The sequence below is a fragment of the Neophocaena asiaeorientalis genome, unplaced genomic scaffold, assembly GCF_003031525.2.
Source record: "Neophocaena asiaeorientalis asiaeorientalis breed wild unplaced genomic scaffold, Neophocaena_asiaeorientalis_V1.1 scaffold63, whole genome shotgun sequence".
In the NCBI taxonomy this organism is placed as follows: Eukaryota; Metazoa; Chordata; class Mammalia; order Artiodactyla; family Phocoenidae; genus Neophocaena; species Neophocaena asiaeorientalis.
Window position 1 is genome coordinate 278687 of NW_020175195.1, and position 22561 is coordinate 301247.

At 38.2% G+C, this 22561-nt stretch overlaps 1 protein-coding gene across 1 annotated transcript in view; it reads right to left on the reverse strand.

The window, feature by feature from the left end:
• The window catches only part of CDK14 (cyclin dependent kinase 14), a 568043-nt gene that overhangs the window by 182688 nt on the left and 362794 nt on the right, over positions 1–22561 (reverse strand). The window contains exon 10 of the mRNA XM_024765183.1: positions 14612–14705. Within this exon, the coding sequence (XP_024620951.1) occupies positions 14612–14705 (94 nt within the window). The remainder of the gene's footprint in view (positions 1–14611; positions 14706–22561) is intronic.

Consider the following 22561-nt stretch of genomic DNA (forward strand, 5'->3'; position numbering starts at 1 on the left):
ACCAAGCTCACAGACACAGAGAACAGATTGGTGGTTACCAGAAATGGAGGGGGGGTGTAGTGGGGGAGGGGTGGGTAAAATGGGTGAAGGGGGTCAAACTGTACAAACTTCTAGTTATATAATAAACTAGGGATGTAAAATAAATAAATGGATAAAAAACAAAATAGAAGACAGTTCTCAACCCTTTTCCAGTACAACTAAACTCACAGATAAAGAGATTTTAGGAAGAATTAAAAAAAAAAAAGCCATAGTCTACACACTACCTGGAAAATGTATGTCTGTCATTTTCAAAAGAGGTGAGTGAAATAAAGAACAAATTCAGCTCCAAGGTCAGATAATCTGTTAACCTGACTTAGGAGAAAACCATTCTCTAGGGGACATGCTCCAATGACTTAGGTGTATTATTTTATGTGATAAATTTTAATCAACTAGCCATAGCTTTCTATCAAGATATAAAATAATGAGACATGAGATTGATTTAAAACAGAATGTTTTGAGGATGCTCTTTTTCCTTGCAGGGGGTTTTGCAGGAGATGATACAAGGTCAGGTTTTAAATGAATTCACACCTCACAAAAAGATTAACAGCCCAGACAGATTTATCCTTTTGGGTAAAGTCTTCTGAGGCATAAGAAAACATAGGCTGCAAAATGAGGGAGGAAACCAGAATGTTTATCAAGTAATCAGGCCAGATAAGAAGTTACAGCAGCTGGAATATGATGATTACATGTGATGATTACAGATATTTGCTTGTATACACAATTCTAATAATAGTTACATAACATTATTAATATAAAGCCATGTGAAAGAAGCCCCCAAATATACTCATTATAAGACATGCCCCTTGAGAATCATATCAAAAGTATCCCTGTAAGAAACACAGGACTTGGTTGGACTGAATTTCTATATTCTGGATAGTAAGCCCATACTACCTAGGTTTTTAGGTTGCCACATGAGGCCAGAAAATTTAAAACATGCGTAACATTTCAAAGTATGACATGCATCTTTTAAAGTAAGAGTTTCTTCACCAGAAGGACTCATCAACCAGGGTCTGCTCGTCTGTCTGAACGCAGAGTCCCATCCCTGGAAACCTGATTCTAAAGGCCCTGAGTGGGGCCTAAGAATTTGTATTCAAGAAATGATTCCTAACATGGAGACTTTGCTGTGATATTACTGAGACACTAAACCAATGCCAGCATTTGCCTACCCCAGATTTCTCATGACATGAGAAAAAATAAATTTTTATATTGTGTAAAAAATAAATTAAAAACACAAATAAAAATTAAAAAAAGAAATGATTCCATGTCAACCTCCTGCACACTCATGGTTATGAATCAGAGCAAAAACAACCAAACAAACAACTACAAAACAAGAGTATTTTGGTGGAAGAGTCAGCAGACTTAGGATATAGTCTCAGTTCTGGCACTTACTGAACATATCTTCTTAGGCAAGTTCATATAATCTCTGAAGATAGTTTTCTCAGCTATAAAACAACAGGTATAGCACCTACTCTTTCTTGGTCCTGGGATCAAAGGAGATGTATTAGTTATCGATCACTGTGGAACAAGTTACTCCAGAACTTAGTGCCTTTAAGTAACAAACACTTACTATCTCCATACTTTCTGTTGGTAGGAATCCAGGTGTACCTTTGTTGGGTTGTTAGTCAGACATAAGCTGATCCCCACCCCATCCTAGACCAGGTCCTCTTTCTCTTCTCCGGCCCCACCCCTGCACACTTGTGATCAGAACACACCCAGAGATCCTCCCTTTTTGTAGTCAAGGACCGACCAAACAAAATAAAACCCACCAGCACAGGTTGGCGCAGACGCACCAAGACCTAAAAGGTGACTCAAAGTAACCCAGGGTTCACTATGCTGTACTTGTAATAAATTAGCATTGTGGTTTTTGCCCCCCATCCCCAGTGGATTTCACTTTGGTGCTTGTGGGTAAGTGCCTGCACACTAGGAGAACAGTTATATAACCTAAAGCTGTCAATCAACTTGTCAGTTAAATGATGCAGGACACAGGGAGGGACTTTCCACCACTCTGAAACACCAACCCGACCCTCACTGTGGGGCTGCTTCTGGTTTCCAGAGAGCTTGCTCTCCTTCTCTCTCTCAGAAGTACACTTTTGCTTTGCTTAATAAAACTCTTGCTACTTAAAACTGCTCTGTCTCTTGATTGAATTCTTTCCTTTGGGGGACAAGGACCAAGGAAATTGCCATTTTGGCGGTAACACCTTAACTGTGTGCCTCTGGCTCGGAGTCTCTCATAAGGCAGCAATTAAAGTGTTAACTATGGCTGTGGTCTCACATATAAAAAGTTCAACTAAGAGAGGGACCCACTTCCATGCTCACTCACACAGCTGTTGCCAAGTCTCAGGTCTTCAGCAGCTGCCGGCTAGAAACATCAGTTCCTTGACACAAAGGTCCCTCCACAGAACAACTTACAACATGGCAGCTGGCTTCTCTCAGAGTGAGCCAGTGAGACTGTAAGAGAGGGTGAGCAAGAAGGAAGTAGCAACCTTTCTGTAACTTAGTCGCGGAAGTAATATCCCAATCTCTTTTGTCACAGTCTGTTCATTAGAAGCAAGTCTTTAGGTCCAGCCCACACTCAAGGGGAGGGCATTACACAAGGGCATAAATACCAGCAGGTGGGGGTCACTGGGAGCCATCTTAGATGCTGTCTACCACAAGAGCTGACATGTGATGTTCTGAGGAATGAAAGACTTATATGTGGAAACACGTTCCAAATGAAAAAAGAGTTAAGCTAGAATTTGAGTTATAGAAGTCTACTTTATGGATAACATTCTGAGAATTTGCTAAGAAGTGTCATCACCTCACTCACCTCAGATGTGTCACACTATGGCAGTATTTCACCATTTTTTTTTCAGTCTGACACATCTGTGAACTTGTTGGTCAAAAAAGGAAGAAAAGGAGAGTGAGCAAATAAGGGACCTCATGACCCGCCAATTAACACTCTGTGACAATTCACACTTTCATATTTATCATGGGAAGCAGTATGGTAATGGCTATAAAGAGTATAGGAAAAACAACAAAAATTTTAGAAGCTTGATAAAACTGTTTCCCAGACTGTTTTTTCCTACAAAGCTGTTTATCAGCTCAAAATGGTGATATGCCCTAATGGAACTGTATCAATACATAATCAATGTGGCAGTTTTAAAACATGGCCCCAGCATTCTTGACACTCTTTCCATCTAGAACTGGGGTCTATGTCCCTTCCTCTTGACTCTAGGTGAGGGTTTGTGACTGCTTTGGCTGACAGAGTCACTGTATGAATTCTGAAGCTAAGTTAAGAGGAACCATGCAGCTTCTATCTGGTCCTCTTAGGACACCCACTCTTGAAACACAACACCATCCCATGAGGAAGCCCAAACTAGCCCACATGGAGAAAACTCACGTAGGGCCTCAAAGACTATGAAGAGAGAGATATTTGGCTAGTCCCCAACTGCTCCAGCTTCTGATTGCTTCTACTCCAGCCACCATCTGTCTTCAAGCATATATCTGCAACCATGTGAGAGACCCCCAAGTCCATAACTGCCTGGCCCATCCCTTACTGAATTCTTGACCCTAAAACTATGACAAATAATTTTAAAATATGACTGCTGTTGATTTAACCCAGAGTTTTAAGGTGGTTACATAACAAGAGATAACTGCAAAAGCCAGTAAGTAATCCCATACTGACAGTAAGTTAAAACATTCTCAAAACATTAAGACTGTTAGACTACAGATACGAACCACTGCCTCCAGAAAAGTCTTCGTAAAAACTATTACAATTGGGAAACATTTATAGCTAGGATGGATATGCCTAAAAGTAATCTTATGTTAATAGGAAAGTAAACTATTATACATCATACAAATTAGAAACAAAGCATTTCTATTTCTATAATAAGGTCTCAGATCAACAGCTGATTAACAAATGTGGTCAGCAATGACCTCCTTCTCTTGTCATATCACATATCATAATACCACTTGGTATTACATCAGCTTTGCATATATTATCCATTTCCTTCAACATCTACCCCCACAGATGCACGTTACTGCCAGCCACATCCCCTCCCTTTCATTTAAGAATCATGCAGATCATGATATCTTCAAACTCCTTTTTTTCTCCTCTACAGCATTTATGTAAATCTTCCTCTCCTTCCTTTCCTTTCTTCTTTCTTATCTTCGAGAAAATCTTTTCATCCACATTTTCAAGGCACTGTCTCTTCCACCCATCCACCCTTGCCTCCCAATACCTTGATCTGTCAAATATGCTTTCTTATATCTTTGGTGTCCTTTACCTTCCAAACATCCTGGGCTTCACTATTTAAAACAATATTTATGACACATAAAATTTATAAATCTTGACTTAAAAAATACCCTTAAGGTGACATCTAATCCTATGTACTCAGCCAATACTCAAACAGATTGTCTATACTCAATGTTTTCATTTTTTCACTGCGCACTTACTCTTTAAACCCATTGTAACCTGACTTTAAATATCCAACCCTACTGGAACTATTCCCTCAGAAGTTACCACCTGTGGCCTTTTTTCAGCACCATCCTCCACTGACTTCACTGTACTATTTGGTGCAGTTGATAAAGCTTTCCTTTTTGAAATTCTTCTACTTTTGACTTAAAAAAAAAGTGCTATCTGGCTCCCCTTGAATTCTAGATATTCCTTCTCTGTTCTCTCCTCCAAAGCACTGTCTACTGTCCAAATCTGAAACATTTCCCACTTTCTTGTATCTACACCAACATTTCTGATGAACTCAATCAGGAAGCCCAAATCTCTTGCTGCAGCATAATTCCAACTTGCAACATGCACACAGGTGTACTTCAAACTCTCTTACTGATTTGCTCAATCTGATGTTTGAATATTAACCTATACAGGAATTTAATGTTTTACAAAAAGCAAGGACTTCTCATATAAGAAAATGCTTTCTATAAAGGAGGTCAAAGTAATAAGAGTATTAGAAATCTCTTTGATGCAGTGGGAAGAGTGATCCTTAATTTGACAAAGTCAGGCCTGAGAACTCTGATTTTAATACTCTTATCATTAAGCACAAACAGGTTGCTATCCTCTCCACCTAAATGCTCTGAGCCCTAAATCTGCATGTCTTGTGGCTTGACTAACTTCACTCAACGCACAAGTATCAGGATCCTTGAGAGAGACTTCCCCAGTACGCCATATGTAAAGTGGCATTCCTCATGCAACACTCATGAGATACATTATATATTTATCTGCTCATTGTCTATCTTCCCTCACAGCAATATAGGTTCCACAAGAGCAGGGACTTCGTTTTGTGCAATGCTGTCTCCCCAGAACATGGAAGAGTATTGAGCCCATAGTAACCACAAAATAAATATTTGCTGAAAGATGAATAACAATGAGAAAGTGAATGATTTAATGAAAATCTTCTCATTTTCCATTTACAGAAAGTTTGTAACACTATAAAGTGAATGTAAGAATCCTCAAGGTAAAAAAATATTTTTTTCACCATGTGAGCCTATTCAAATCTGTAGGTAACAGCCAGCTAATCTTCAAATAAATGTTTCTTTGTAAAAAGTAATGTGACTACCTATTCTGTAGTGAAATATCCCTCTGTCTTTGTTTTCTTCTCAAGACAAATGACCTTACTGAAGTTTACTACAAAAATTTCGATAGCTTATTGGCACAGAACTTTCTTTATTAGAATACATACCTAATGTCTCCATATATGAATCAACCAATTTTTATTTCTCTGACATCTTCATTTTCACTGGCTCTGCATCATTTTTCTTCCTCATGGACGTCTGTTTTTCATAGAACACTTGACCTGGGAAGACCCTAAGACAGCGTTAGTCCAGGGGTTTCGAACCTGTCTTTCAGCAGCGAGATCTATCTCACATACAAAATCTTGATGAAAGCAGAGCCAGGAGCGGAGGGGTCGGAGCTGGCCTCCCTTGAGGCTACACTCACCTGACTCCAGCATCCCTGAGACACTGAGGAGGATCGTAAGTCTCCTTTGAAAATTCATGGATAGTCTAAATTTCCCTAATTAAACTGAGAGGAGTGTTCCGTGTCGACCCTTCCATTTCTCCAAAAGGAAACCCTTCTCATCCTCTGGGCTAAAAGCATTAGCTGCAAAAGTACAGGATGCGTGCCACATACTATACAGGCAGTGGAGGCACACGCTGAGGGAGCACAGAAAGGAAGGGCCCTGGTCCCAAATTCCCCACCAACCAGCTAACCAGACCTGAGCTGATCCATAGCCTCCCTCGAGGGAGTGATTATTTTTCTATTTTATCCTCACTTCTCTGCTGCCTGCCCTTACCTTGATCTTTGTGTAATTGTCCTGATTCTCTCCTACTTTACCTCCCTACCGCCATCCCACCCCCACAAACTATGAGCATCCCTAAAGCCTAGGCAGTGTTCCTCTGCTCCTCCCCCACTTTCTCATTATTTAAGAACCAGCACAGTTTAGGTCCCAACATTGTCTGGTTTGGGTCAACAATCCCTTGATCCTCATCTTTCTCCTAATTCTGTTCAGTAAGAGCTGTGTACTGGACGTCTCCACCTGGGGTCACCTGCTATCATATAAAGTCCAGTCCCTGAGCTCTCTTCTTCCTCTCCCTCCACTGGCACTCCTTTTCTTTCTTTCCTCTTTCTTTCTTTTCCTTCTTTCCTCTTTTTCTTTCTGTCTTCTTTCTTTCTTTGTTTCCTTCCTTCCTTTCTTCTTTCTTTCTTTTTTTTGATAATTATGCCATCACTTCCATTAATCTTTATTTTAATTTTATTTTTTAATTAATTTTATGGCTATGTTGGGTCTTCATTGCTGCGTGCAGGCTTTCTCTAGTTGCCGTGAGTGGGGGCTACTCTTCGTTGCAGAGCACGGGCTTCTCATTGCAGTGGCTTCTCTTGTTGCAGAGCATGGGCTCTAGGCACAGGGGCTCAGTCGTTGTGTCTCGTGGGCTCTAGAGCATGGGCTCAGTAGTTGTGTCTCGTGGGCTCTAGAGCACAGGCTCAGTAGTTGTGTCTTGTGGGCTCTAGAGCACAGGCTCAGTAGTTGTGGCACATGGGCTCAGTAGTTGTGGCTCAGGGGCTCTAGACTGCAGGCTCAGTAGTTGTGGTGCACAGGCTTAGTTGCTCTGCAGCATGTGGGATCTTCCGGGGGACCAGGGATCAAACCCATGTCCCCTGCACTGGCAGGCGGATTCTCAACCACTGCACCACCAGGGAAGTCCCAGTGGCACTCCTTTTCAATGTCCCCATTATTTTCCATGACTTCATGGAGCACTTAGTTCCCCAAGCTTGAAACTCTGAAGTTATCTTTGACTCCTTTCTCTTCCAAATCATTTATGTACAAGATGTATTACAACAGCTTTGCAACAACATCCTCCTGACCTGACTGTCTGGAAGCTGTTCTAATGTAGCACAGCTAACAGTACATTTGAGGTGCACAGGGACCGTGTCTGTCGGTTTTCCACTGCCTGTGGGCACAGAGCCTGGCACGGAATAGATGCCTAAAAATTCTGGTTGAAAGTATAACTGAATGGGATAAAATTTACTGTAGCATAAAAACCGTAAGCAAGTTACCTAGTACTGTAATAGGGTAATGTGTTAGTACGCTTGGGAATATTAATAAGATATTATAGCATAATTAAAATGATATTTTCAAGCACATATTAATGGCTTGGAAATTGCTCCCTATTATGCTTTTATTTTATTTATTTTTTTTTTGCAGTACACGGGCCTCTCACTGTTGTGGCCTCTCCCATTGCGGAGCACAGGCTCCGGACGCGCAGGCTCAGCGGCCATGGCTCCGCGGCATGTGGGATCTTCCCAGACTGGGGCACGAACCCGTGTCCCCTGCATCGGCAGGCGGACTCTCAACCACTGCGCCACCAGGGAAGCCCCTGCTCCCTATTAAATGTGAAAATAAAGAGAAGCTGAATACAAAATCTATAAATCTATTATTAACCCAATGGTGAAAATCTAGAAAAGAAAATACAAAAATATTTAACACTGGTTATCTCTAAATGGTGGTTTTAATTTCTTTTCATACGGCTTTAAAATTTTTCTAGCTGCCTTATTTTTTATAAGCTTAAGACTGAAAAAGATTTGCCACCATGGAAATAACCAGGACTATTGATGAGATTTGAAAGAAACGTGTACAAATTAAAAAAGGCATTTATTTCAGGGTGGGTGGTATTATAATCCATCTCCCCGACTTTGTTTTTCTAAAATCAGCTTTAAAAAAACATTGCTTAATATTTTCAGTATCCTTTACTCCAACATGTATTGCTTAGTTCTCTCCTTCTGTCAGCCTTTATATAGTTGAGTTTATCATTATATCATATTACATTAATTTTGCTGAAATGCCACTTTAACTTTATTATTCTTTTGTTAAAAATTGTACTGTCTCCTTATTACTTATAGACAAAATAAAATTAAAAGTCCTCAATCTATCAAAGTCCAAACTTCAACATCCTATCTCACCTTCCATGCATACAGGACAGACTCCTACTGGGCCTACTCCACTCCTGGACCGTTGCCTGATGTTCCCCATATCCTTTACTCCACTTCAAATCTTATACTTCCTTCCATGCTTAACAAAAATGTTCTTAGAAATTTCCTTTGAACACCTACAGCCCTTATGCATAATCCTGTAATATGCATTTTTAGAATTAAAGAAGGTTAGAGCCGCAAGACACTATTGAAATCATTTAGTTCAATTCCTCCCTTTACAGATGCAGAAACTACAATCCAATTAGAAAAGGTGGCTTGTTCAGGGAAAAAAAACAATCTAGGATTAGAATTCAATATTGAATGCTTAGAGTTTAGTATTTTAACTAATACAGGATCTACTATATTACTGGATCTCCCATCTGCTGATCAATTGCTCAGCAATTTTTCATGACTCCATTCCTAATGGTATGCCTTGCCTGCCTATCTTGATTGCCCTCATTTGCTCCAGGGCAGATACCCTGGCACAGAATTCCTTTCCATCTCCATTGTACCTAGTGTTGCAGAGGGAGTGCTGAAGAAGTATGGCGGACGTCACCTCAAGCAACCCAATGATGGAAGTGAAGATACAAATCTGTGACAGCAATATTCCATCTTAACAATGTGGCTGCTACATCCAATTGGATGGTAATGACCATCAAAGGAGGTGGTGTCAACTTTCTTTTACATTCTATATGGCCGTTCTAGCCAATCATGAAACCTCAGGGTTATGGTTTCCATTAATATCCTGGAAAGAGAGCCAGGATGAGGAAACAAGGACTGGAACTGGGTCTACAGGTTACATCTCGGCAGTCAGTTCAACAGTAAAACACAGAGGCTTAAGGAAGGATCTGACTCAAAAGCCAGGCTGAGTAGTAGATTTCAAAGTTGCCAGAGGCTCTTTTCACACACACACAAATACACACACACTCTCTTTTTTTTTTTTTTTTTTTTTTTGTGGTACGCGGGCCTCTCACTGCTGTGGCCTCTCTGACTGCGGAGCACAGGCTCCGAACGCGCAGGCTCAGCGGCCATGGCTCACGGGCCCAGCCGCTCCGCGGCATGTGGGATCTTCCCAGACCGGGGCACGAACCTGTGTCCCCTGCATCGCCAGGCAGACTCTCAACCACTGCGCCACCAGGGAAGCCCCCACACACTCTCTTTTAAATTCTGAATGATATATACACGGAAGAGAAACATTCTAACAACTGTACCAATCAAATAATGTACAATATGTTAACAAATAACTGGTGGATGAAACTCCATTGCAAACCAGAAGACCAGGAGACAGGGAAAAGTGAGCCTCTTGGGGTTAATCAACATTCAAAGGCAGGGAGAACTAGAACAGGCCCCCAGAACACAATCATGCCAGCCCCTCTGTCGTGGCTGCTGTACTCTGGGGCCATGAGCCATACAAACCCAGAAGCATCTGCCAAAGGTTTCAGACAGCTGTGCGATCACTCTCTGCCATTTGTTCAGCTGTTCTGAAGTGGCAGAAGAATGCTCCCAGGGTTCCATCAAGTAGAGTTCTTTTTCAATTCAGAACAATATGATTAGAATATGATTAGAATATTAGTTCTGATTTTGTCACTCTGAATATATATATTTACCTGGGTGAATACATCTACTGCTTATTTTCGCAGCTAACAAAGGTGAACAGAAAACATCGTGACACATTAAAACATGAGTAACGCTGAAGAAATGATATAAATCACTCTTTTACTGTAATAGCAGAGTTACTGCTTAGAGAAGTAGGTGCCCGTTCACCTGGCAATTCAAAATGTCTTGAATATAATTTGTCAAAATTCTATCACTTTCCTTCCTTTCTTGTATATGAGCATCACAATTTCAAGGAAAATGATTTAATGGTGAAATCTCAGACTGCAGTATAGCCAGCTCACCTTACATAGAGCAACACAGTTACTATGTTGTGGAAGTGAATGCACTGGACTTGTTAAGAATGTGAACTGCTCCTTCCCACCAAAGGAAGGAAAAAGAAAAAACAAGAAAAAGAAAACCTTCAAAAGAAAAATATAAAGGCTCTAGTGACTGATCTTTGTTGCTTTTCACATAAAGACTCAGTGTGTAGGAGTTAATTATATTAGTCATCTTGGGTAACAAGCTTGAATTCTGTGCTTCAAAGTTATTAACCAACCACCTTTCTATATACAGTTCACAGGCAAATGAATGGACTTAATCCCTGTATTAAAACACAAAACAAAACGAACAATTCCACGTTTCGTGACTTTTCAAAGTTGATTAGCTCCTTGGCAATGCTTTACGAGAGGCCAGATACACAACTGCTGCTTTAGAAAAAAGTCTCTGGCAGTTTACATGAGAAGCCCGTGAAAGTGGATTTAATCACATTTAAAAGTTATTCCTCTTCAGACCAGACATAAAAGGTCACCAAGAAAAAGCATTTTTTCCCAGTGATTCAACCACATTGGGTTAGTAAAATTTCTACTTCCAATGATCGCACAACTCCTGAGAGTCTGCTTGTTTAATGTGTCATACGGCTAGCATTTGCAAATTTAAACAATTCAGGGGAGGAAATAAAATATTTAAGATGATAACATTTACTGTCAAAAGAAGTTTGCAGATTTCTCTCTCTCTTTTCTTTTTTGGTCACGTCTAATTCTTCAGGGTAAAACATAACATTATTTAATTCTAAAGCAGCAATTTTATATAGATGAGGATCTTTATCTCCTGATTACCAAAGGACATTTTACTTGTAAAAATCATTACACGTGTAAAATAAACTACAGTAAATGAAGGAGTTATTACCATAAATCATGATGCTTATCCGCATTTAAGCGTCTCTGTGGTCTAATAAGAGCAAACAGTAGCTTGGTGTATCAATATTCCCATAGACAATTTACAATGATGTATTTCTCTGATTTATTAAAAGCCTAGTCATGGCTCAAAGGTCTCTGAATACCCATAAAATTAGGAAATAATTGTCATAAAATTAAGAAATAATAACAAAATCTCCATACAAGAAGCAATTCAACAAGATAGTACCTATTGGAAATGACTTACATTATAAAAATAATATTGAAAATTATAACTTTGACTAAGCTATATCAATAAACTATGTTTTCATGACACAAAATTTTTGATACAACTGCTATAGAATATATCTCATTTATACAACCATTTCTTTTTCTTTTAAATTTACCCTGAAATAATGTATATGTAGGGATATTTCTTTCTATATAATTTCCCTTTGAAGTTTTCTGATTTCAAATATAGTAAATTAATGATTTTAGCATAAAAAATAGGTAATTTGACAAGGTTATATAAGTATTGTTCAATAGCTATCACAGTGAATAGTTAAGTGGAATCTAAAGTTTAGGAAATTATTATCAGAATATAATTAAGTGGTATTATTATATTTAAGCTTTAAATAAATTAAAAAGCTAAATATTTAAAGATATGTTTTTTGGCATAAAGATCTATATGATGCAAAGTATAGCCCATTAAAATTCCCTCTCCTGTCATGTTTTTCACAATATGTGAACAAGTTAATAAACTTGTTTGGGGAAAATAACTGTGGAAAGTTACTTAAAATAGCTGAATGAAAATAAAGGCTTGATTAGAAAAAAGGAAAAGAGAAATATGTTTATGTTAAATTTATGCTAAGGGCCATGAAATATGAATAAAGAGATTATTTTTCCTTGGCTGGGAAAGTTCATTTTATATCATTTCTTTGTAATATAATCTATAGGCTCAATACAATCTCAATGAAATCAGTAAGCGACTTTCTTGACAACAGAGAGAAGGAAGTGTTTCATGAGTTTAGATGGAGGGAATGAAGTATAAGAATGGTCAATAGACTTATGAAAATTAAACTGTATTCAATTCAGGACTTTCAATTCTAATAATTTTTCTTAATTAATAGGATAACTGTGCAAAGAATATTTCTGACAGCGCTTTATAATAGTTAAAGACTATAAACAATATCAGGCTGATTAAGCAAATAATTCTCATCCATACGATGAAATACTCATCACTAAGAATGATGATAAGTTTCTGGATTTATTTTCCAATGAAAGGTGTTAACTACCTATTGTTAAGTGAAAAGAGAAAGTTACAAAATAGTATACAAGATACAATTTAATTTTTTTAACATGTGTTGAAATGGAGGATATATACCGAAATACTAAAAGTAATTTTCTCTGGGTAGTAGGACAAAGGGGTTTTTCAACTTTTATACTTTTTGACATAGTGGGAATTTTCCATTATAAGGCTGCATTATTATAATCATAAGACATTATTTTAACACTCTGTGTGGGAATTTATGGATGATAATAATAATTAAGTAAAACTGAAAGGAAGTGGATACAGACAGCCTCTGGGAGAAGAAACCAATAAGATAAGACTTCGAAGAAAGTTTCTATAATATTAGAGACTCTGCTGTTTGTCCACCCACTGTGAATACACAGGGATGCCTGGGGTATAGGATACTGCATGGTGGAATCACGTGTGCTTTGATTTTCTAGTTTTCATATTCCTTTTCTTATCATTTAATGCTGACATCAAGGTGAACACAGCAGTGATGGAGTCTCAATTCATATCACTATACCCTCCTGTGGTCCTTATACTTAATATGAAAGCTACATTTTAAGGGTGTACTTGCATAATCCAATAAGTGCATGTCTTCACAAGGTCCATTCTAAAATGTGCCCCAGTGATTTCACATGGGAGATTTATTTTTTAAAAGTATGATAATGTGGTTAACTGCTACAATGTATATAGTGTGACTCCTTTTAACAAAAAAAATTAATTTGTCTAGCTCTTATTCCATGTTTTAAATAATAAGTTTATATGAATATTAGCTAATGTGGAAGTTCCACTGAATGAAAATATCTGGTATAAAAATGATTTGATTAAAATAATAACAACACATCTATTGGGTATTTATTATGTGTCAGGCATAGTTCTAAAAGCACTTTATGTAATTAAGTTAATTATTCCTCAAAACAATCTATGAGGTAGGTTTTATCATTATCCCTTATTTTACCCACAGGAAAACTAAGGTTCAGAGAACTAAGTCCCTTGCCCAAAGTGACCAGAGCAGGTGACAAAACCAGCTCATCTGGCTACAGAACAAATTTTATTTTTATTTTTCACAGATTAACAAAAATTTTTTAATTTAAAATTTTAGAATAGTTTTATATTTATAGAAAAGTTGTGAAGAGTAATACAGACAGTTCCTATATACTCCTCACCAGTTTCCCTCATTGATGAAATCTTACATTACAGGGAACTTCCATCACACCTAAGGAGCACACACTGCTATGCTGATATTAACTAAACTGCACACTTCACTTGTATTTAACTCATTTTTCCCTAATGTTCTTCTTTTGTCTCAGGATTCCATGGAGGATACCACATTACATTACGCTGTCATGTCTCCCTAGCCTCCTCTGGGCTGTGACAGTTTTTCAGACTTTCCCTGTTTTTCATGACCTTGACAGTTTTGAAAAGTACTAGTCAGGTATTTTGTAAATGGCCCTCAGTTTGGGTTTGTGTGATGTGGCTTTCCAGATTAGGCTGGGGTTATGGTTTTCGGAGGAAGACTACAGAGGAGAAGTACCGTTCTCAATACGTTATACAAAGGGTACATACTACCAATGTGACTTATCTTTGATGATCTTAACCTTGAAGACCGGGCTAAAGTACCATTTGCCTGGTTTCTCCATTTTGAAGTTACTATCCTCCCTTCCCTTCTTTCCATGCTCTACTTTTTAGAAAAAAAGTTACCAATCAAAGCCCACATTTAAGTAGGCAGGAGTGGGAGGGAATAAGATACACCTACTTGAAGGGGGGATATCTATATAAATTATTTGGAATTTTTGTCAGAGCCTTCGTTTTCAACCCACTCTTCTATATTGCCTCTGACATCCTACCCTTTCTTACCATTTTGGCATATTATTCATGTGCAGTAGTTTAAAAACACAATTCTTCACTAATTTCCTGCTTTTGCAAAGATCCAAAAATATGTTAGAATTAAATGTGACAACCAACAAATTTGTTTGAAATTATTTTCCACTACCACTGTAGGATTTGTCACTGAGGGATGCAATTTTTTTCAGAAGTATTCTGTAAATAACTTACCAGAAATATTCGTTCAAGTTGATCCTGAATGTCTTTCATTCCTGGAAAAGCAGCAACTCCTTGGATCATTTCAACAAAGATGCAGCCGACTCCCCTAAAGAGAGAAGAAAGAACTGTTACTAAAACATCAATATACTCTGCTAAGAATACTAAATCTGGAATTAGAACATCTAATTAGAACATCTAAATCTGAAATTAGAACATCTACTCCTACAAAGGAGAAACAATGAACAAATAATATTCTAAATAAGTATAAAGGGCTGTGCCACATGTACCTAGATCCCTTAACTTTCCTTTCTCTTCTCTGTCTACTGCCCAGAAAGGACTCCAAGTAGATGCAACTACATAGGCTCAGAAAATGGTGCAAACCAATAAAATATAAGCCTCACTGACTACGTTACTCACAGGATATGGCCAAGAAACTCCTTAGCTTGATATAGAAAGCCTCCATAGTCCTGTTCTAACATCCTTTTCCAACTCTATTTCACTAATTCATAATGTATTATCTGCTATAGCTGTCCAGGGCTCAAAGCTCTCTTTGCATCAAAATCATTTGGGGAACTTTTAAAAAATGCAAATGATCTGAACACAAACCCCAGAGACTCTGTTTCAGTCAGTTAGAGGCAATGCATTGACTCGGGCTTCTCAGGTGATTTAGGGCAGCTACACTGAGGATCTCTGAGCCATACTGATCTGTCCACAGGCCAAGCATAAACCTATATAACTTGACTCACGTTACTCTAATACCTAGAACTCCCTTTTTCTTCGTTTGCTCTTGACATGTAAATCCAACCCAACCTATATAATATAATTTAAATGTAATCTCTTCTACAAAGCCTTCCATGAACATTCTGCCAGACAGGACAGCTCCCTTTATGAGTTTATTTCTTAAGCTCTTATTCATTATCAGTCATCTACTATGGTCAAATTCTTCTGCCAGGCTCACAGTTCCTATCTAGTAAGGCAGTCGAGCATATCAGGAGACCTTGCCTCCCAGACCACAGAACCCAACAGGAACACCGAATCCATAGTACAGGCAGACAGCCAATCAGATACTTCTACTGAAAGTTTGGAGATAAAGTCACCTGGGACCAGGATGGAAAGAAACTAGCATATGTTGATGAAATAAGTCACATTAAAGGCAAAGAACTTGCAAGAATGACCACCTTCCTGCAGATGAAGTTCCCTGAATTGACCTGGTTCCCACCTTCTTAAGGCCTGGATATTCTGATAAACCAGTGTTTTTGCCAGATCTCTCTAACTTCTAGCAATTCTCTAGGATTTTTTTTTTTTAATGGTTCTACCTTTAATGGGTTTATGTTGCCTGAAAGGATACTAATAAAATCATCAACATATTGGGACACTTCGTCAATTGCTGCACTCACATTCAATTTAGAGTGAGCAGTCCCTTGTGTATTTATTTCAGATCCTCTAGAGGTTAAACACAATGCCTTACTTCTCTATACCTGCCCCAGTTGTATGTAAACAATACCTTGAATTAAAGAAGTAATCCATTAGCAGAACTCTCTTCCCTATTACACCACATAATTTTTATCCAAATTAAACACCAATAGTATATACAGTGAAAATGACTGAAAACAAATGGTACTTTATATCATTAAAAAATTCCATTTAATAATGAATTAATTTCAAAATCAGTATTCTAGGGAGATGAGTTTTTATTTTTATTTATTTTAACATCTTTATTGGAGTATAATTGCTTTACAAAGTTGTGTTAGTTTCTGCTGTATAACAAAGTGCATCAGCTATACATATACATATATCCCGATATACCCTCCTTGGGTCTCCCTCCCACTCTTCCTACCCCACCCATCCAGGTGGTCACAAAGCACTGAGCTGATCTCCTTGTGCTATGTGGCCGCTTCCTACTAGCTAGCTGTTTTACACTTGGCAGTGTATATATATCCATGCCACTCTCTCACTTCATCCCAGCTTATCCTTCCCCCCTCCCTGTGTCCTCAAGTCCATTCTCTATACCTGCGTCATTATTCCTGTCCTGCCCCTAGGCTCTTCAGAACCATTTTTTTTTTTAGATTCCATATGTATGTGTTACCATATGGTATTTGCTTTTCTCTTTCTGACTTACTTCATTCTGTAAGACAGTCTCTAGGTCCATCCACCTCACTACAAATAACTCAATTTCCTTTCTTTTCATGGCTGAGTAATATTCCATTGTATATACGGGCCACATTTTCTTTATCCATTCATCAGCCGATGGCCATTTAGGTTGCTTCCATTACCTGGCTACTGTAAACAGAGCTGCAATGAACATTGTGGTACATGACTCTTCTTGAAATATGGTTTTCTCAGGGTATATGCCCAGTAGTGGGATTGCTGGGTCATATGGTAGTTCTATTTTTAGTTTTTTAAGCAACCTCCATACAGTTCTTCAGAGTGGCTATATCAATTTACATTCCTACCAACAGTGCAAGACGGTTCCTTCTTCTCCACACCCTCTCCAGCACTGTTTGTAGATTTTCTGAAGTTGGCCATTCTGACCAGTGTGAGGTGATACCTCATTGTAGTTTTGACTTGCATTTCTCTAATGATCAGTGATGTTGAGCATCTTTTCATGTGTTTGTTGGCAATCTGTATATCTTCTTTGGACAAATGTCTATTTAGGTCTTCTGCCCATTTTTGGATTGGGTTGTTTGATTTTTTGATATTGAGTCGTATAAGCTGCTTGTAAATTTTGGAGATATCCTTTGTCAGTTGCTTCACTTGCAAATATATTCTCCCATTCAAAAGACAAAGAGGATTGTCTTTTTGTCTTGTTTATGGTTTCCTTTGCTGTTAAAAAGTTTTTAAGTTTCATATGGTCCCATTTGTTTGTTTATTTATTTATTTTTATTTATATTATTATTGTTTTTGTGGTATGCGGGCCTCTCACTGTTGTGGCCTCTCCCGTTGAGGAGCATAGGCTCCGGACGCGCAGGCTCAGCAGCCATGGCTCACGGGCCCAGCCGCTCCGCGGCATGTGGGATCTTCCTGGACCGGGGCATGAACCCGTGTCCCGAACCCGTGTCCCCTGCATCGGCAGGCAGACTCTCAACCACTGTGCCACCAGGGAAGCCCCATTTATTTTTTATTTTAATTCCATTTCTCTAGGAGGTAGGTCAAAAAGGATCTTGCTGTGATTTATGTCATAGGGTGTTCTGCCTATGTTTTCTTCTAAGAGTTTTAGAGTGTCTGGACTTACATTTAGGTCGTTAATCCATTTTGAGTTTATTTTTGTGTATGGTCTTAGGGAGTGTTCTAATTTCATTCTTTTACATGTAGTTGTCAAGTTTTCCCAGCACCACTTATTGAAGAGGCTGTCCTTTCTCCACTGTACATTCCTGACTCCTTGATCAAAGATAAGGTGACCATATGTGCGTGGGTTTCTCTCTGGGCTTTCTATCCTGTTCCATTGATCTATATTTCTGTTTTTGTGCCAGTACCATACTGTCCTGATTACTGTAGCTCTGTAGTATAGTCTGAAGTCAGGGAGCCTGATTCCTCCAGCTCCGTTTTTCTTGCTCAAGATTTCTTTGGCTATTTGGTGTCTTTTGTATTTCCATACAAATTGTGCAGTTTTTGTTCTAGTTCTGTGAAAAATGCCGTTGGTAGTTAGATAGGGATTGCATTGAATCTGTAGATTGCTTTGGGAAGTAGAATCATTTTCACAATGTTGATTCTTCCAATCCAAGAACATGGTATATCTCTCCATCTGTTTGTATCATCTTTAATTTCTTTCATCAGTGTCTTATAGTTTTCTGCATATAGGTCTTTTGTCTCCTTAGGTAGGTTTATTACTAGGTTTTTTTGTTGTTGTTGCTGCAATGGTAAATGGGAGTGTTTCCTTAATTACTCTTTTCAGATTTTTCATCATTAGTGTATAAGAGATATCTGTGCATTAATTTTGTATCCTGCTACTTTACCAAATTCATTGATTAGCTCTAGTAGTTTTCTGATAGCATCTTTAGGATTCTCTATGTATAGTATCATGTCATCTGCAAACAGTGACAGCTTTACTTCTTCTTTTCCGATTTGGATTCCTTTTATTTTCTTTTCTTCTCTGATTTCTGTGGCTAAAACTTCCAAAACTATGTTGAATAAGACTGGTGAAAGTGGGCAATGTTGTCTTGTTCCTGATCTTAGTGGAAATGCTTTCAGTTTTTCACCATTGAGGATGATGTTGGCTGTGGGTTTGTCATATATGGCCTTTATTATGCTGAGGAAAGTTCCCTCTATGCCTACTTTCTGCAGGGTTTTTATCATTAATGGGTGTTGAATTTTGTTGAAAGCTTTCTCTGCATCTATTGAGATGATCATATGGGTTTTCTCCTTCAATTTGTTAATATGGTGTATCACGTTGATTGATTTGCGTATATTGAAGAATCCTTGCATTCCTGGAATAAACCCCACTTGATCATGGTGTATGATCCGTATAATGTGCTGTTGGATTCTGTTTGCTAGTATTTTGTTGAGGATTATTTCATCTATGTTCATCAGTTATATTGGTCTGTAGTTTGCTTTTTTTGTGACATCTCTGCTTTTGGTATCAGGTTGATGGTGGCCTCACAGAATGAGTTTGGGAGTGTTCCTTCCTCTGTTGTATTTTGGAAGAGTTTGAGAAGCTATTAGCTCTTCTCTAAATGTTTGATAGAATTCGCTACGAAGCCATCTAGTCCTGGGATTTTGTTTTTTGGAAGATTTTAAATCACAGTCTCAATTTCAGTTCTTGTGATTGGTCTGTTTAAATTTTCTATTTCTTCCTGGTTCAGTCTCAGAGGTTGGGCTGTTCTAAGAATTTGTCCATTTCTTCCAGGTTGTGCATTTTATTGGCATATAGTTGCTTGTAGCAATCCCCCATAATTCTTTGTATTTATGATGCAGGGTCAGTTGTTACTTCTCCTTTTTCATTTCTAATCTTATTAATTTGAGTCTTCTCCTTTTTTTTCTTTCTTGATAGGTTTGGCTAATGGTTTATGAATTTTCTTTATCTTCTGAAAGAACCAGCTTTTAGTTTCATTGATCTTTGCTATTGTTTCCGTAATTTCTTTTTCATTTATTTCTGATCTGATCTTTGATGGTTTCTTTCCTTCTGCTAACTTTGGGGGTTTTTTTGTTCTTCTTTCTCTAAATGCTTTAGGTGTAAGTTTAGAATGTTTATTTGAGATGTTTCTTGTTTCTTGAGGTACAACTGTATTGCTATAAACTTCCCTCTTAGAACTGCTTTTGCTGCATCCCATAGGTTTTGGGTCTTTGTGATTTTATTGTCATTTGTTTCTAGGTATTTTTGGATTTCCTCTTTGATATCTTCAGTGACCTTTTGGTTATTTAGTAGCATATTGTTTACCCTCCATGTGTTTGCATTTTTTACAGTTTTTTTTCCTGTAATTGATATCTAGTCTCATAGTGTTGTGGTGGGAAAAGACACTTGATATGATTTCAATTTTCTCTAAATTTCCCAGGCTCAAGTTGTGACCCAAGATATGATATAGCCTGGAGAATGGTCCATGAGCACTTGAGAAGAAAGTGTATTCTGTTGTTTTTGGACAGACTGCCCTACAAATATCAATTAAGTCTATTTTGTTTAATGTGTCATTTAGAGCTTGTGTTTCCTTATTTATTTTCACTGGGGTATTAAAGTCCCCTACAATGATTATGTTACTGTTGTTTTCTCCTTTTTGTGGCTGTTAGCATCTGCCTTATGTATTGAGGTGCTCCTATGTTGGTGCATAAATATTTACAATTGTTATATCTTCTTCTTGGATTGATCCCTTGACTATTATGTACTGTTCTTCTCTCTTGTAATAGTCTTTGCTTTAAAGTCTATTTTGTCTGATATGAGAATTGCTACTCCAACTTTCTTTTGATTTCCATTTGCATGGAATATCTTTTTCCATCCCCTCACTTTCAGTCTGTATGTGTCCCTGGGTCTGAAGTGGGTCTCTTGTAGACAGCATATTTATGAGTCTTGTTTTTGTATCCATTCACCCAGTCTATGTCTTTTGATTGGCGCATTTAATCCATGTACATTTAACATAATTATCAATATGTATGTTCCTATTACCATTTTCTTAATAGTTTTGGGTTTGTTTTTGGAGGTCTTTTCCTTCTCTTGTGTTTCCTGCCTAGTGAAGTTTCTTTAGCATTTGTTGTAAAGCTGGTTTGGTGGTGCTGAATTCTCTTAACTTTTGCTTGTCTATAAAGATTTTGATTGCTCCATCGAATATGAAAGAGATCCTTGCTGGTAGAATAATCTTGGTTATAGGTTTTTCCCTTTTATCACTTTAAATATGTGCTGCCACTCCCTTCTGGCTTGCAGAGTTTCTGTTGAAAGATCAGCTGTTAACCTTATGGGGATTCCCTTGTATTTATTTGTTCCTTTTCCCTGCTGCTTTTAATATTTTTTCTTTGTATTTAATTTTTGATAATTTGATCAATATGTGTCTTGGCATGTTTCTCCTTGGATTTATCCTGTATGGGACTCTCTGTGCTTCCTGGACTTGCCTATTTCCTTTCTTATATTGGGGAAGTTTTCGACTATAATCTCTTCAAATATTATCTCAGACCCTTTGTTTTTCTCTTCTTCTTCTGGAACCCCTATAATTCGAATGTTGGTGTGTTTAATGTTGTCCCAGCGGACTCTGAGACTGTCCTCAATTCTTTTCATTTTTTTTTTCTTTATTCTGTCCTGCAGTAGTTTTTTCCACTACTTTATATTTCAGGTCACTTATCCGTTCTACCTCAGTTATTCTGCTATTGATTCCTTTTAGAGAATTTTTAATTTCATGTATTGTGTTGTTCATCATTGTTTGTTTGCTCGTTAGCTTTTCTAGGTCCTTGTTAAACATTTCTTTTACTTTCTCCATTCTATTTCCAAGATTTTGGATCCTCTTTACTATTATTACTCTGAATTCTTTTTCAGGTAGACTGCCTATTTCCTCTTCATTTGTTTGGTCTGGTGGGTTTTTACCTTGCTTCTTCATCTGCCACATATTTCTCTGTCTTCCCATTTTGCTTAACTTACTGTGTTTGGGGGTCTCCTTTTCGCAGGCTACAGGTTTGTAGTTCCCATTGTTTTTGGTGTCTGTCCCCAGTGGGTCAGGTTGGTTCAGTGGGTTGTGTAGGTTTCCTGGTGGAGGGGACTGGTGCCTGTGTTCTGGTGGGTGGGGCGGGATCTTGTCTTTCTGGTGGGCAGGGCTGCACCTGGTGGTGTGTTTTGGGGTTTCTGTGAACTCAGTATGAGTTCTGCTAATGGGTGGGTCTGTGCTCCTTGTCTTGCTAGTTGTTTGGCATGGAGCGTCCAGCACTGGAGCTTGCTGACCGTTGGGTGTAGCTGGGTCTTAGAGCTGAGACGGAGATCTATGGGAGAGCTTTCACCGATTGATGTCCTTAACTCTACTCTCCCATCTCAGAGGCTCAGGCCTGACACCAGGCTGGAGCACCAAGGCCCTGTCAGCCACACGGCTCAGAAGAAAAGGGAGAAAAAAATAAAAAAATAAAAAGTAAAAACTAAATAAAAATTTTAAATTATTAAAATTTAAAAACTTCGAAAGTAATTAAAAAAAAGGAGAGAGCAACCAAAGCAATAAACAAGTCCTCCAACAATAATAAGTACTAAAAACTATACTAAGATAAACATAAAAATCAGAACAAGTCAGTCACAGACAGCAAACCCCAAGCCTACAGTTGCTCCCAAAGTCTACCACCTCAGTTTTGGGTTGATTCATTTTCTATTCAGGCATTCCACAGATGCAGGGTACATCAAGTTGATTCTGGAGATTTAATCCACTGCTCTTGAGGCTGCACGGAGAAATTTCCCTTTCTCTTCTTTGTTTGCACAGCTCCTGGGGTTCAGCTTTGGTTTTGGCCCCACCTCTGCATGTAGGGTGCCCTCAGGCTTATGTTCCTACCCAGACAGGATGAGGTTAAAGCAGC